General features: G+C 31.2%; 2 protein-coding genes across 4 annotated transcripts; one reads left to right on the top strand and one right to left on the bottom strand.

The window, feature by feature from the left end:
• Positions 1–263: 263 nt before the first annotated feature.
• LOC111429311 (regulation of nuclear pre-mRNA domain-containing protein 1B) lies at positions 264–6,006 on the bottom strand. Of its 2 annotated transcripts, none has more exons than XM_023065187.2 (6): positions 5,761–6,006; positions 5,474–5,707; positions 5,296–5,417; positions 5,042–5,237; positions 547–722; positions 264–493 (listed from the first exon to the last, which is right to left on the bottom strand). In XM_023065187.2, the coding sequence occupies exons 1-6, from the start codon at positions 5,909–5,911 to the stop codon at positions 344–346; spliced, it is 1,029 nt and encodes a 342-aa protein (XP_022920955.1). In that variant the 5' UTR covers positions 5,912–6,006; the 3' UTR covers positions 264–343. The 2 variants fall into 2 exon arrangements, with proteins under 2 accessions (XP_022920955.1, XP_022920954.1); XM_023065186.2 differs by having other exon boundaries at positions 5,290–5,417; positions 5,761–6,005.
• Positions 6,007–6,234: 228 nt separating this feature from the next.
• Positions 6,235–15,207, top strand: LOC111429310 (uncharacterized). 2 transcript variants are annotated; one of them, XM_023065184.2, is made up of 8 exons: positions 6,235–6,375; positions 6,435–6,592; positions 6,642–6,789; positions 6,845–7,441; positions 14,338–14,628; positions 14,681–14,789; positions 14,845–15,015; positions 15,110–15,207. In XM_023065184.2, the coding sequence occupies exons 1-8, from the start codon at positions 6,321–6,323 to the stop codon at positions 15,120–15,122; spliced, it is 1,542 nt and encodes a 513-aa protein (XP_022920952.2). In that variant the 5' UTR covers positions 6,235–6,320; the 3' UTR covers positions 15,123–15,207. The 2 variants fall into 2 exon arrangements, with proteins under 2 accessions (XP_022920952.2, XP_022920951.2); XM_023065183.2 differs by having other exon boundaries at positions 14,845–15,134.
• Positions 15,208–16,596: the final 1,389 nt, after the last annotated feature.

Below are 16,596 nucleotides of genomic sequence, written 5' to 3'. Positions count from 1 at the left end.
GATCGAATTTGTTATGTCTCATAAAAAAAATTATAAATTGTACCAAATAACACAATCAAAAATATGTAACAGAACTTATCCATTGATTAATTAAAAATAAAATAAATTTAAAAGTCTTAAAAATCTGTGCATATTTATAAATTATTTCAAAACGGCGCCCAAAACTAGGCACATAAATTCTAAACAATACAGCTAGGGCATGTAATTATTACATGATTGGGAAAATAAGATGACTCATCAAAAACTATAAGAAAATTGAAAACGGAACAATAAAAGTAAACGCTGTGAATATTTATAACTGCCTTTTTTTCCCTTTTCTTCTCGTTTACTTTTTGAAAAAGCTTTAATGTAGATTGAAGAGATCACCAGCTGATGGTAACGGCGCTAAACCTCCCGTTACATCTGGAAGTTGCGTTAAATCGGGAAGGTTTTGTATATGGGATTTTAATTCTTGCCGGACACCATAAATTTTTTGTAATTTATCTTGATATTCCTAAAAAAATTGTTTTAGATACACATTATTTTATTTTCTTAATAAAAAATTACTTCTAAAGTGCGCTCCGCTTGTGCCAATAATTCCTTTTGAGATGGCAAAAAATCCTTTAACATATTCGTAATTTTTTTTCGACTCTCAATTTCTACACTTAATCTACTGTTGTATTCATTAACGACGCTTATTGCTTCATCAACTTGAACTTTTAGTTTTTCAGCACATAACTTATCTAAACAAACATAAAAATTAAAATAATATTTTATTGTAATACAGGTGTCTCAGCGAGACCTGTCATTAGACGTTTCTGGGCAAAATAAAAATTTGAGAATTCAGATTTCTAACACTTCCGGTTCTACCGGAAGTCGCCACCTACTTTTTTTTTAATGGAACAGCCTGTATATTTTTACAAGTTTGGATTTGTCAGTTTTCTAGTGTGCCTTGGAAAACAAATGTTTAATGACTTATTGACAAACGTCAAAGTCTAATTTACGTTGTTTGATGCTTGTGAGTCTAATTGTAAAACCAGTTAAAATGGATATTAATAAAGTAAATAATGTTTATACAAATGAAGAAATCCTTAATTTATGTTTTGTACATGGAAAGTGCGACAAAGTTTTTAGTAGAACTTGCAGAATGTTTAATGAAAACTATCCACATTTACCTCCGATGACAGAAGATAAATTTAGAAGAATAGAAGCAAATTTTTTGCATTTTGGACGAATTAATCACGTGTTTGATCAAAAAATGTAGTAGATAATGCAGCGGAAGAGGTGCATACCTTAGCTTATTTCGAGCCCAGCCCCAGCGCCTCAATTCGAGCTGCCAAAGAAGATCTGGGAATAATACTACGAACTTTGTCGCGCTTTTCATGTATAATAAAATTCGAAAACAACATAACTACAACAGAGATTTTAAAGAACAACGAAAATACTGGAAAATAGTCAAGAAAACAGAATGCTCGATTATCCCCTAAAACCGGAACATAGAGAAGTAGAATTAAAATATATCGAAAACCATGATCAAAAAACTTATTAAAAACCACTTATAGATCCATACCCTATCCCTATAACAATCTAACTCTCCAATCTAAAGCCATCTTTGCAAGACACAACATCAAATTAGCTTTTTCCAACAGCCACACCATAGATAAAATTTTGTCAAATTATCACAAAAAACAAGATTTCTTACAAAACAACGGCATATACTCTGATGAATGTTACAATTGTAATGCAATATACAGGGTGTGTCAAATATCTGGAATATAGCCAATAATTTCGCCATTTGTGGTTTTAAAGAAAAATGTTTCAAATAAAAAATTCTTTGTTAATTGTGGCGCTTTTTACGGCGATATTTGCTTGTTTACATTGTTTTTTGTTTCGTTGCTATGGCAACCAACATTGTTATTTGAAATCGGATGCATATGTTTTTTTGCATGTTTTGATAGAGGATAAATCCCTCTACGCGATGAACATATCAAATCATATGGTTGTATAAGAAAAAAATAGAGAAGTTCTCTAAAAATATTAAATAGCAAATTACAATCAAAGCAGGCGCCGAAATAACGCCGTTGACAGGTTTAAATGTCAAAAAATTGACAGTTTAAACAAATATGGCGCAATTAAGCGAACAAAGAATCCAAATATTAATGATGTATGGGTACGGTGATAGAAAACGCACTCAAAGGGAAATTTGTACACTGTTCAATAATATTTACCCGGATACACAATCCACAGTATCCAAAATATTAAAAAAAATTCTTTAATACCGGAGTGTAAAAATCTTCCAAAAGTGAACGGCCGAAGACAGCTACCAATGATGAAACTACATTAAATGTGTGTACCCATACATTATTAGTTATTCATAATTATTGAAACTGTCATTTTTTTGACATTTAAAGCTGTCAATAGCGTTATTTCGGCGCCTACTTTGATTGTAATTTGCTGATAATAACTTCAGAAAACGCATTTTTTCTCGGTTTTTTTCTTATAAAACCATATGATTTGATATGTTCATCGCATAGAGGGATTTATCCTCTATCAAAGTATGCAAAAAAACATATGCATCCCATTTAAAATAACAATGTTGGTTGCCATAGCAACGAAACAAAAAAACAATACAAACAAGCAAATATCGTAAAAAAATGCGCCATGATTAATAAAAAAACTTGTATTTGAAACATTTTTCTTTAAAACCACAATTGGCGAAGTTGTTGGCTAAATTCCAGACATTTGACACACCCTGTATATTGGACAAACGGGTAGGAAGCTCAAACAAAGACTTAAAGAACACAAAACCGATAATAAATCCAACATTTACAGACACTACATGGAAACAGGACATAAAATAGATTATGATAATATGAAACTGATTCATAAACAACCAAAAAGGTATACCTTAAAGCTTAAACGATCAAACCTCATATTTTTATAAACCTTTATTTAAATATTTAAATAAGACTTGAAATTTCCAAAACCTGATCTTTTAAAAATGTTGTAATGTTCGTGTGTTCACGTCATTTTATCGTTATATTGCCTTTCTGACAGTAAGTTATCTTTAAGTTTTTTGCTATCGACCTACAGGAGGTGGTACAAAAAGTATGGAATAATGGTTCAACAGCCTAAACTTCAACTTATATTAAAAAAGTTTTAAATAAAAGTTACTTGAAATTATTTTCCGCATATCTTGGAGTAGAAATAAAATAAAAATGTGTGTGTTTTAAATAGAACACCCTGTATATTTTAAGGTTTTTGGATTCTTTTTGACAAGGTGTTGCAAGGTGCCATAAGGTTTTAATGCTTTAAACTGCATAGTTTTCGAGATATTGTAACTTTTATTTAAAAAGATTTGATGTAGCGACAACCAAGTTATGGCGTCATTATGGAATAGACAACCTAAGCCTTGACGTCACAGAGATGGGCGGAGCCTATACTGACTCCAAACATCTTCGTTGCTAACGATAAATCGCCAAAAAATGTCATCACTTAGTTTATTTTATTTTAACACTAATTAAAAATTGCATATGGTGATTTACCGTTAGCAACAAAAATGTTTGGAGTCAGTATAAGCTCCGCCCATCTCTGTGACGTCAAGGCTTAGGTTGTCTATTAGCAACGAAAATGTTTGGAGTCGGTATAAGCTCCGCCCATCTCTATGACGTCAAGACTTAGGTTGTCTATTAGTGTTAAAATAAAATAAACTAAGTGACATTTTAGATGACATTTTTATGGCGTTTTATCTTAGCAACTGTGGTATAAGCTCCGCCCACCTCTGTGACGTCAAGGCTTAGGTTGTCGCTACGTCAAATCTTTTTAAATAAAAGTTTCAATATCTCGAAAACTATGCAGTTTAGAGCATTAAAACGTTATGGCATTTTACAACACCACAACAAGGAATTCAAAAACGTTAAAATATACAGGATGTTAAATTTAAAAAACACACTCACCATGTCGTAACTCAGACTGCCGTCAAGATTTTTATTTCATTTCTACGCCAAGATATGCGGAAAATAGTTTCAAGTAACTTTTATTTAAACCATTTTTTAATATAAGTTGAAGTTTAGGCTGTAGAACCATTATTCCATACTTTTTGTACACTCTGTATATACATTTTTTATACATATAATTGTGATTTTCATTGTCTAATTTAGATTCAGCTGATTATGAATTTATTAATTCGAAACCAGTACTGATACTAATTTAATAAAACACGCAAGTAAGAAGTTTCTCTTTTTTGTTTTATTTTAAAACAGTAACTTGCAACATGGATCACTTGGATATAAAAAATAAATTAAGAATTTCTTGATTTGTGTAAATATTATTTTCGTTATTGTTATCGAGTTTAACTCTTTTTAGTACTAATATTAAGAGACCTAACAGAATTATTAGTCTTTGACAAGAATTCATTGAGAAGGCTTGTTTTCCATGGCGCACTACGCTAAATATCCATATGATATGTGAGCATTTTTCAAAAAACCCTAGTTATCTCCCAAACTATTAATGTTAGGCATGGGACATATGGAATATAAAAGATGTAGAATGAGACACCAAAGACGACTAAATAATAAAATGTGGGGGGTACCATTTAAAAAAATTAAGTTATGGTACTTCCAAATTTTGAAAAATTTACGTGCCATAGTAAAGTGACCAAATGTGCTAGGCAGCGGTTCTCGGTACCAAAACATCATGTTGCTTAAGCATGTTTTGAATCCTAAATTGCTATCCCAAAAATCGAGTGTTCTCTGATTTTTTAAACTTTCTAGAAAAATTGGAATAACTCAAGAACGGCCGAATTAAATTGCAAAAAGTAAAGTTATTTATAAACCTTGAAAACAGACAAATTCAAATATGTTATGTGTCATTTAGAAAATAAAGTAGGTGGCGACTTCCGGTATAAACGGAAGTGCTACAAATCTGAAAATATTTTAGTCAAAGAGAATGTAATTGATAATACTTAAGTCTGAATTCTCAAATTTTTATTTTGGCCAAAACCCCAGAAACGTTTAATGACCAGTCTCGCTGAGACACCCTGTATAATAAGAATAATAATAACCTTCTATTGTAGGTAAAACTGAAATATCCGAAACTTCTTTAGGAAAATTTGATATTCTCTCTCTTGTAGCTTCATCCGTTGAAGCAATACTACTTTCTAAGTCTTGAATTGCTTTTATTAATTCGTCTGGTTCTGGAGGATCACCAGCAGGAGTTCGGGGACTAAGATGAACATGAGTTTCGAGAGTTCCATCAACCTAAAGAAATAAATGTGTTACATTTTAAACACTTTAATTTAAATAGGAATACTTCAACTATTCTAATATCAGCTTCTGATTTATTATGTTCACGATTGGGACTTTTATGTTGGTGTTTTTCCTTTTTTGAGTTTTCAGTTTTAATTTTTTTCGCAGGAGGATCTCCCATGTTAGGTAATACTACAACAAAAAAAAAACTATTTAGATCAAAATTAAACAATTAAAATCGTTCCTACATAATGCTTGTTTATATTCGGCTATAGTTAATTCATCATACATTTCTCTTTCTTTCCAAATATGAATCAAACGTCCTAAAGAGGCTTTAATTTTTTCATCAGTCGACGACATATGCTCAAAAGCTTTTTTAAGAACACCTCCGAATTCTTTATTATATTCTGGTCCCTTCTTTTTACTGTTTTGTATGACATCATTGGCAAGGTACATTAATGTTAATTTCCGACTATCTTTTGCTGTGAGAATAAAATACATAAAAATTAAATATTAAGAAAATTGGTTTACTTACCTTTTAGTAGCTCTTTAAACCAATTTTTCACTACAATTCCATGGTGTTTTCTATGATGTATTAGCCAAAGGGAAAGCGTTTGAATACTTTGTGATGAACTGTTTAATTCCGTTAGTTTTTTCATAAAAGCTCCCTCGGAAAATCCTGCCATCGTGGGAAGGAATTACGATTTTATTTGATGTTTATGACGGTATCTTGGATGTATAACCTCACTTTTCGACTACTCAAAATAATACATAAATGAAGTTAGGTAAAAGTTAACTAAATCAATCATGGCGCCAATTGGAATTAACGAAAATCTAATAATGATTTATTTTTATAATTGATGTTTATTTATAATAATTTAAAAATTAACTTAATTTTTTTTAACTTAATGAATATTATTGATTTTAATTTATATTTTTAGCCGATATAAAAGATTCCTATATTTACATTACATTCCTGTCAACTGTCAACCTAAACAACACTTTTGACGTTTTAGATTTCGCTTTATATACATCGTCACTTTATTATGAATTTTTCTTTGTAAAAAACAACGCTTTAGGTTTATTAAGTACAAAATGATTTCATCGTTTATAAAATCGTACTTATTGTTAACATCGTTAATAAGTTTAGGTAAAAATACGTGTGATTTGTTAATGACAAATTTGCAAACATTTTTTTTTATTTTTTAGCCAGTTGTTCTTACGAATTAAGATTAGGAAGCGACAGTCCAGTTGTTGTTGGAGCTACTTTAACATTCCGGGCCGAGTTATATGAAGATGATAAACCAGCAACATCGACTTATAAATTTGAGTGGCAAGATAATACGAGACCATCTCATTCAAGAACTGTATGTAGAAAAATTGGTTGAATTTATTAAGAAATTTTTATAATTTTAGACTGAGTATCAAGAAGCTGTGGATGAATGGAAGGTTAATTACACAAATGTCGCACCAGGAGATTATAAGCTAGTAATTACAGTGTACAAATCTTATCTTGTGTTTGATTATCCGATTACATCTGCTGTTAAAGATTTTGAAATAACTGGTAAATACTTTATTTCACCCAATATTTTGTTTTATTTATAATCGTTTTTGTATAGAACAATTAAATGGGAGATTCAACATTATCCAAAATAACACAATAATGGATACTTTTATTTCGAATGCAGCGATAGCTTCCCATGAGATAAAACTGAATGATGCTGATTTTAATTTTTTAAAGAATCAATCAATGTCCGTTTTGACTTATTGGTTTGTTGATTGTGATTATGAAGGGGTTACTGGCAATTTAAAATTTGAAAATGAGTATAAAACTATTGATAAAGTCCATAAAATTGAGGCATTAGTTGTTGGTGGTTATGAGCCTTTAACTACTACAACAACTACAACCACAACAACTACTACAACAACCACAACTCCACCAACTACAACAACTACTGTAAAACCAAGTAGTACTTCAGTGGGAATTCCTACTTCAAAAAGTGTTTCAAGTAGTGAGTTGGTTGAAGTAAAAAATAATGCGATTGAACGAAGTAAAAGGGCGGCTCATTCAAATAAAATTGATGTGTACGAAAGAAGTTTATTAATTAAGTCAAATAAAACAATTAAAGGTAGCCCTATGATTTGTAATAATACTATTTTGCCTGTAGGAGCAGGTAGTATTTATGGTTATTTTTCAAAGGTTGTTACTGTGAAAGGTGAGTTTTTTAGTTTATAAAAATCATAATCATGAACTTAGTAATGGATTCTAACAACATGAAATTTCAAGTAGAAAAAAAAAAGATTTTTAAGTTATAAAACAAGATCACCCAATTTTCAATAACAATAAATTGGATGTATCAAGTAATTTTATTAGAAACTCTTTTAAAACTGTGTGCTATTCAATTCCATCATTTAAATACCATGTAGTGAAATTTGTGTTTTTTAAGTAATTTTATGATTTCGACCATTATAGCGAAATTCCAAGTATTTCCAGAGTAATAGCTGCTTTCCTTGAAGCGCATTCTTCGCTAATTCTTTAAAAAAGCGTTTCTCTCAAAATGTTCCTAGATTTCCTACAAACCAAACTCGGACACTAGAGTAATAAGTAATAATGCTTTCTTACTAAAAAATATTTAAACTAAAACAGCTAGGAAAAAATGTAATGTTCAAAAAACAACCACAAAATACAAAAATTTATTCACTGTAATAAAAAAATAAACGAAAACAGTACAAAAACTAGGCACAAGCTAAACTTGGACAATAACCAACTAAGCGCTAAATTAAGACAGTCATAGCTAAAAACTATGTAAAACACGGACAGTAAACAAAATTTAGAAAATGTATTTATATTTTTAATAACTAACATTTAGTCTTATTTATTTATTGAAACAAACAGGTTACCCTAATTACATGTTTCAACTATCTTAATAGAATAACTAAGATCTATAGAACAACATCTACTAAAAAAATCAGACCACAATATAAAATAGTGATTAACAACCAATACTCAATCAGTTGAGCGCCATAAAACATTTAGTTCTGAACTCCTTGTATAACACAGAGAATATTGGTAATGAGTAATGAGTGAGATTATTACGGCATATGAAAGAGGATGTTTTTCTGAATTTAGTACAGATAATATTAATATTGGTTACATAAGAACATTTTCGAGAAAAATTACTTTAAAGTTTAACTACTTCAAATTTGTTGATATGATAAAACTATACTCTGTTTTTAAACCAGGAGGAGTAAACGCGAAAGTCAGATTTACACTAGGAAAAATCACCAGAAAATATCACTAGATATTTTGGCGGTAAATTTAAATTAATAATTATTATTATTTATTTATTTACTTATTATTGTATTTATTTTCGTTTGTTATCGTCAACACTAAACATACAAATTAACATTGAAGTTATGAGTGTATTTATTTCAAAATATAATAAAGAAGGGTTTAAGAACACAAAATTTACAATAATGACACGAAACTGTCGAATTGTCAATAACCTAACCTTCAAATTCAAAATTGCCTGTGGGTGAACCTTCCTCGCATTTAACCAATCACGTGGAAGGTCAATCTGGTGACAAATTTAAAATACTCCTCCTGGTTTAAAAACAGAGTATAATTGCCAAAGAAAACTTCAAGGTATAATTAATGTTTGTAAACAAAACTAACCTTACCTAACATTCCTTCACGCTATAATTGACATTACAAAAGAAAACTTCACGCTATAATTGCCATTACTAATTGCCAAAGAAAACTTCATGGTATAATTAATGTTTGTAAACAAAACTAACCTTACCTAACATTCCTTCACGCTATAATTGACATTACAAAAGAAAACTTCACGCTATAATTGCCATTACAAATTGCCAAAGAATACTTCATGGTATAATTAATGTTTGTAAACAAAACTAACCTTACCGAACATTCCTTCACGCTATAATTGACATTACAAAAGAAAACTTCACGCTATAATTGCCATTACTAATTGCCAAAGAAAACTTCATGGTATAATTAATGTTTGTAAACAAAACTAACCTTACCTCACATTCCTTCACGCTATAATTGACATTACAAAAGAAAACTTCACGCTATAATTGCCATTACAAATTGCCAAAGAAAACTTCATGGTATAATTAATGTTTGTAAACAAAACTAACCTTACCGAACATTCCTTCACGCTATAATTGACATTACAAAAGAAAACTTCACGCTATAATTGCCAAAGAATACTTCATGGTATAATTAATGTTTGTAAACAAAACTAACCTTACCTAACATTCAGCGTCTGAAGACACAGGGCTAAACCCGAAACTTAAAATTATACAACTTAGCGCTGAATAACAATTAAAACTAGAACTAACACTTGCGCTAGAACTATACTCTGTTTTTAAACCAGGAGGAGTAAACGCGAAAGTCAGATTTACACTGGAAAAAATCACCAGAAAATATCACTAGATATTTTGGCGGTAAATTTAAATTAATAATTATTATTTATTTATTTACTTATTATTGTATTTATTTTCGTTTGTTATCGTCAACACTATACATACAAATTAACATTGAAGTTATGAGTGTATTTATTTCAAAATATAATAAAAAAGGGTTTAAGAACACAAAATATACAATATTGACACGAAACTGTCGAATTATCAATTACCTACCCTTCAAATTCAAATTCAAAATTCAAAATTGCCTGTGTGTGAACCTTCCTCGCATTCAACCAATCACGTGCAAGGTCAATCTGGTGACAAATTTAAAATACTCCTCCTGGTTTAAAAACAGAGTATAGCAGTAGCATGAGTAACTATGGTAACCAATTATTTTAAACAATTTTCTCAGTGTCAAAAAATGATTCTGTAAGTAGTTGACCTCCTTATGGAACATTTCTTGATCGAAAACTGCTTAGCTCATTAGTATGGTAAGCAAGCCTAGCTGTGATTAAATTTAAAAAGCCTAGACATCTTCGAGATTCCTCGAAGTTTACCCGACCAAATGTTTCGGGAGAGGTTCAACAAAAGGTGGTTTTGGCTGGGCAAGAAAACCCTTATGTTACTGTCAGGGGTATTGGGTCAAATTTGGACATTAGTTAATCAACGGTTCCTATAGTTTTAAAAACCGCAAAATATTATATAAAGTAAACTTCATTGACGAGCAATGAGTCGTATTTTTTCTAACAACAATTTTGCTACGATGACAAAGACTTTGTCAAAAATATATTTTTTCTGACGAGGGAACATTCACATTGAGTAAATAGACAGTATTGGGCTACTCAAAATCGATATTGGGCAAGAAAGTCGCACACTCAATATCCGCAAAACATCAGTATGTGGAGCGAAATAGTACGGGATACTGTCCTGACTTCTTACTTTTTGAGGAAACCTTAACTGGAAGGAGATATTTAGATTTTTTCAAAACGATATCATAATGTTGTCCCCCCTGAATTCCAATGGCAGTTATTCCAACAAGATGGCGCGCCACCACAGTTCAACAAGCTTTCTTAAATCAGTTTTTCACACTCAGGGAATTGTTTAAAACAATTGGTTACCATAGTTACTCATGGCTACTGCTATTTTGAAGCAAATTTGAAGAAGTTAATCTTTAAAGTAATTTTTCTCGAAAATTTTCTTATGTAACCAATATTAATATTAAGTGTACTAGATTCAGAAAAAGATCCTCTTTCATATTCCGTAAAAAATTGGAGGATTACCATTTGAAAAAAATATCGATGACGTCATAACTCGTTTAAATTCTTCTTATATTCGTTATTTTACGGACACACTGTATAATATTACCACTTTATTTAATTAATAATATTAAATTATTATTTAATTATTTAATAATAATATTAACAAAGTCCTAGAGCACTTTATTGTTTAGTATCTTATAGAGATAACCAAGACTTATCACACCCCGTCTGACCGACAATTTTGTCATAAATATTAGTATTGAGTTTGTTTTTTATAACCATTTTAAGCCGATTAGGTACTGACTGTATCAATTTTTCTCAAAACATGGGTGGAATTTTCTTCCATTCTCCCAACAAGGAGTTCTTCAACTCAGATTTACTAAAAACTTCATGTTCCCGAACTTTGTTATCTAAATAATGCCATAAATTTTCAATGGGATTTATGTCTAGGCTTTGGGGTTGCGTTTCCGTTACATGAGAATCGTCAGTCGCTTCCAAGAGATAGTTTACCCACGCTACGAAGTAAATTGGGTTTTAAAATATTGAGATACGCATTTTTGTTCATTAATGAAATGCAAAGATCCTGGTCCAGCAGCTGTAAATGACTCATGTTTCACAGTTGGTCCTTACATGTTTTAAACGCATTTCCTCATTTTTTCTTCTCCATAATATATATGGCCTACCGTCTGACCCAAAAATTTTATATTTACTTTCATCAGTAAATAGAACAGTTTTCCAAAAAGAAATATTTTTTTATTTTCGTGCTCTTTCGCAAATATTAATCTGATCGCCTTTCTATCATATAATTTAGCATTATGTTATATCCCTAGTTCATTTTTTGTAGTAAAATGGCTTCTGTCTACAATTTTTGCAATTTCTCGTACCGATTTTCCTCCCTGGGAATGTTTAAGCACTAATTTTCTAATTTCAATCGTTGTTTGGCCTCTTTGTCTCGACATTTCGAATAAAAAGCTACATTTCTACGCGAATAATACAAAGAAGTCAATTAGGGAATTCCCCTTGTCAACTGTCAAAGCTTCTACATGCAATTGTTTGTAATTTTTACTTATGGCTGCCGAGTTTGGCTTGTGCCTAGTTTTTGTGCTGTTTTAATTTATTCATATATTATTTTATTACAGTGAATAAATTTTAGTATTTTGTGGTTGAATATGCAGTTAATAAATTACTGAAAATCAATTTACTTTTTTTTCCTAGCAATTTTAGTTTGAATATTTTTTAGTAAGAAAGTATTATTACTCTACTGTCCGAATTTGGCTTGGAGCCACTGTATCTCAAAACAAATATCGACTAATTAGTTTTTATTATATTAATTAATAAAAAATAATTAAAACACATTGTGTAGTGTTAATTTAGTTTACAGCTAAGGATTGTTAAGCGAGGTTAGTTTAAAGTAAGGTAAGGTTAGTATTCTTTTGAACTGTCAATCATCCGGAAAAAGAATGTTGTGTTAGGTTAGTTTTCTTTTGTAATGTCAATTATACCGTGAAGAAATGTAAGGTAGGTGTTCTTTTGTAATATCGACCGTCGTATAACCATATAATATACGGCGATAAAATGGATGAACACCGAATTATTCGGCAAGAGCGACGTAGCGAATCGCTGTTCATAGAAGCTCGGAAAACACGGAAAAGCAGCTGCCGATGAAAAGTTCATTTTATGAAGAAAAGAAAGTTTATTGTACGAGGCGAGTCCGTAAAATAAGTACCGTTTTGAAAAAAACACAATATGTTTTTATATTTTCAAAACAAAACTTATTTTTACTTGTAAAAGCATGTCTTAAACTATTTTTCTACTTAGTTGTCACCATTGTTCAGACATTTGTCACCATTCATGGAAAGATGCCGGAAGTGACGACAAAGTTGTCTTAAATTTTAGTTTTTTGCTGGATCCTGAGTGTTGTTTGGATTCTGGAGTGACATGACAAACCCAAGTTTCATCACCGGTCATAATTTTGCTTAAGAATTCACCTCCTTCATCATTGTATCGAGTAAGAAATGTCAAAGCACTTCCAAGTCGGTTGGGTCGAACCCAACGGGAACACAATTTCCGATAATTTAATCGTTTTGTGACAATCTCATGCAATACAGTGGACAAAACGGTACTTATTTTCTGGTCATACGAGGGATGTATGATCCTAGATTTGCAGATTAGCAGGCAAGTCAGTGGAAATTGTAAAAAAAAACAGTTTTTACTACTCGATAATTTTCAACACAATCTTTAATACATAAGCATACAAGGAACATAAATAGCGTAGATGACGATGGATGATGTTGGAGTGCGACAAAACATCAGGAAACAGAAATTGATGGGGTATCATTCTTGGGTATAAGAGAGGCGGTCTTTACAAATGTTGACCACAAATGTCGATGCTGGAAATTTTACCAAGAAGTCAGAGAAGAATCACTTTAACTCAAAGTGAATGAATCCAAGGCGTTGAGTTAATGCCAGAGTAGATTTGTTAAGAATCATAACATAAATCGTCATTCCAATATTTGCATGACCCTTGACAAAAAGTTTGGAATCGCTTCAAACCCAGTAGTAAGTTGTTTGCGTGCTTCAACATTTATTCAACTTCTACTGGCAGATGATGACCATGATCGATAATTGATAAATAGCTAAATTACATAAAACCTCGAGTCTCTGAACATGTTTAGCATCAGACTTAAAGGTCTTTACAAAATTACACGCATTAGTAATGAGTCGATCTATCCTTTCGGTCTATATCCTCTCCTAATCATGCACTAACGTGCACCAACATCCACTAACCTCTGATACAACACTGGAATGTTTACACAATTTAAATTTATAAACAGAAAAGGGGTTGTACTTATACTGAGAAACTTGAGGGACACAATCAAAGTTAATAGTCAACACAAGGTGATGAGAATCCTCAGATAACAGCAAATCTTAAATGATTACTTAGTTCAAATCAATAAATATTATATTTAATAAGTAATTGTTATTGTTAACGAATGAGTTGAAATGACAGAAATAAAGGAAGTGTCGAAAGTTGAGGTTCAAACATAACTTTATGTAAACATTTTGATACACTGAATATCATTTAAAGCGTTTCTGATAAACAGTTCGGATTATCTTTCTCTCTTGAAGAACACAATCTTTACGATTGTTAGCAACTTTTTGCGCCATATTATTTACATAGACTTGATAGCATAAGTTCTTTGCAGTGTTTTCCATTTCTTTACAGAATAATTTACCGTCTTATTTGAGAAATTGTTAGGTACTGCATAGATTTAGACGGGGGTAACTGAATTTATGATATATTCAACAGTAATCGAAAATGGTGTGATCTCGTTTTATGAACTTAACACCTTTATGAACAAACAAACAATTAAATTCATATAGTAGCTAATACATTTAATATTAATAATTTTTTTTAGCTCCAGTATCAAATTTTTCAATTAGTGGTAACAATTGGGTACATCAAGGCGATATCTTACGTTTAAAAATAAAATGTGAAGGTTCAAAATCTTTCAGTTATTGCCTTACTTATTATCCGCACATTCACAATGTAACAGGAAATGAGACGTGCGCTAATCCTCTTACTCTTGATTCTTGTGATTTTCCAATCATCAGATTTTATGGGACGCCAGGGCCTCAAACCATTGTTGTTGTTATTTCTAACGACATCAATAAAATGGTTCGGCCAATTACAGTAACAGTTTACGAAGGTAATTAATTTAATATTAATTTAACATAAATCTCTTTTAAATGTTTTTTTAGTAAAAAAGCAAGCGCAATTATCGGTTATCGTGGTTCCAGTTTCTTTCAGTATATTAGCGATTGTATTAATTATATTTGGAGTTTCGTATCATATACAAAATAGGAGGAGGTTAATTTTTTCGTTGATAAAGAAATTAATTTGAATTAAAAAATATTTTTTTTAGATTCACGGTTGAAGTGGCAGACTTTAATTTTGGTCCACATAATCAATGTGCGGATTACATGACGTTCAGGGAGCGTTTGCGGGAATCCATAATGAATACCTTTACAAGAACCCAAGTGAATAATTCCGAAGAGAACAGCGAAAGCGGTCCTATATGGCCTCCAAATCAAAAGTACGGAAGCATGCCTAGATTTTAATTGTTTTAAATTGTCAAATCTATAAAATTATGTTGAGATTTATTTTTTTTTTTTTCAATTTATTTTTAGTGGTTTATTCTAATAAGACGTTCTTCTAATTAGTGGAATATGACATCATAATTTAAGCGTTTAGAGGTCAAATATGCAAATCTAGTTTCTATTTTATTTTAATACGTTTTCCTAGCAGCCGTTATTCCAATCTTGATGATTGCAATTTTAAAGAAATATATTATTAATTGGCTCCACTGATAGGAATGTGATATTAGTTGTACATAGATGTGTATTTATAATTTATACTGTTAAATATTTAAGCAAAACATTTACGAATACTAATAGTATTGATACAAATGATACAAAAAGAGAATCTTAAGCAATACTTCTTTTAAATTACAGCTGCTTGTGAAGGAATATTATTGTACATAAGTACTTATTATAATATATTTTTGTTAGTAAATTATAATACGATAATTTTAAACGAAAAAGATTTAACTTTAATTTTTTTATTATACCAGCTGTTCTATAATACCAAATAAATATATCAAATTTAATTTTATTTTCTTATTTTTAAATTTGAAACGTTATTGTTCTCCAAGATGGAGTTGGGGTTATTTTTTTTGTTTGACAACGTTACTCGAGTTGTTGGACCAATATTATCAAGCCGTAAAAACCACGCGTACCATTTACCGCAGGCGTGACCCCATTGTCATCGTCCCACCCACCACCATTAAGATCCTCAAAGGTCTCGTAGGAACTGAGGCGCGGTTCGCATTCTCTACATGATAGGGTTTATTGTGATAAACACATCTCGTGGGGGGGACAAAAGAAACGTACACGGCACAGTAACAGCACCGCAGACGAGCTTATACACTTCCGGGTCCCCGAAGAAACGCCCCAACGGTTTTGACAACCTTCGTTTTTATTTATTTACGGGCGGAGGTGCCGGTAAATAAGAAAGGTCTCACTTTCCCACATGATTCCAATCATATTTGATGATTTTAATTATTCATAAGTCTAATTAGTGAATTGTAACGAGAGAAATTGTGGTTGTTGGGGGTGGAATGTTGCAAACGCGTGTTTGCGAGTGTGTTGTTTTAAACGCGTAGACCGTTTTGACTAATTAACAATTTACATCGGCTCGGTCGCGTTGTTATCGTACGCAAAGCATGAAAATACCCGTAGTTTCGCTGCAAAAACTTTTGTCCGAATCACGTGACGCGATCGGACGGGCTACGAATTCAATTATCGCGTTCTCTCGAGACCACAATTCGCTGTTTATTGTCAAGTTTACGTAAATCGCCCATATTACGCACTCAAATTAGTTCGTAGATGTGAAATAAATTAAATTACAGCAAAATCTCAACAAAATACTTTTAAGTCATACTATTAATATTATCTATTTAATACATCTGTATATTTAAATATAAATGTTAGCGCTTACAGATAGAATCCAACTCAGGTTATTCTCCAAGTTGCTCTATTCCATGTTTATAGATAAACTTGGGGTATTCCCCGTGATGTATAAATCAAGGACGGTAGTTCTAGTTTTAATTGTTATT

The sequence above is a fragment of the Onthophagus taurus genome, chromosome 1 (assembly GCF_036711975.1).
Source record: "Onthophagus taurus isolate NC chromosome 1, IU_Otau_3.0, whole genome shotgun sequence".
NCBI classification, from domain to species: domain Eukaryota; kingdom Metazoa; phylum Arthropoda; class Insecta; order Coleoptera; family Scarabaeidae; genus Onthophagus; species Onthophagus taurus.
The sequence above is the reverse complement of the archived record's forward strand: the minus strand, read 5'-3'. Positions and strand labels throughout refer to the sequence as shown.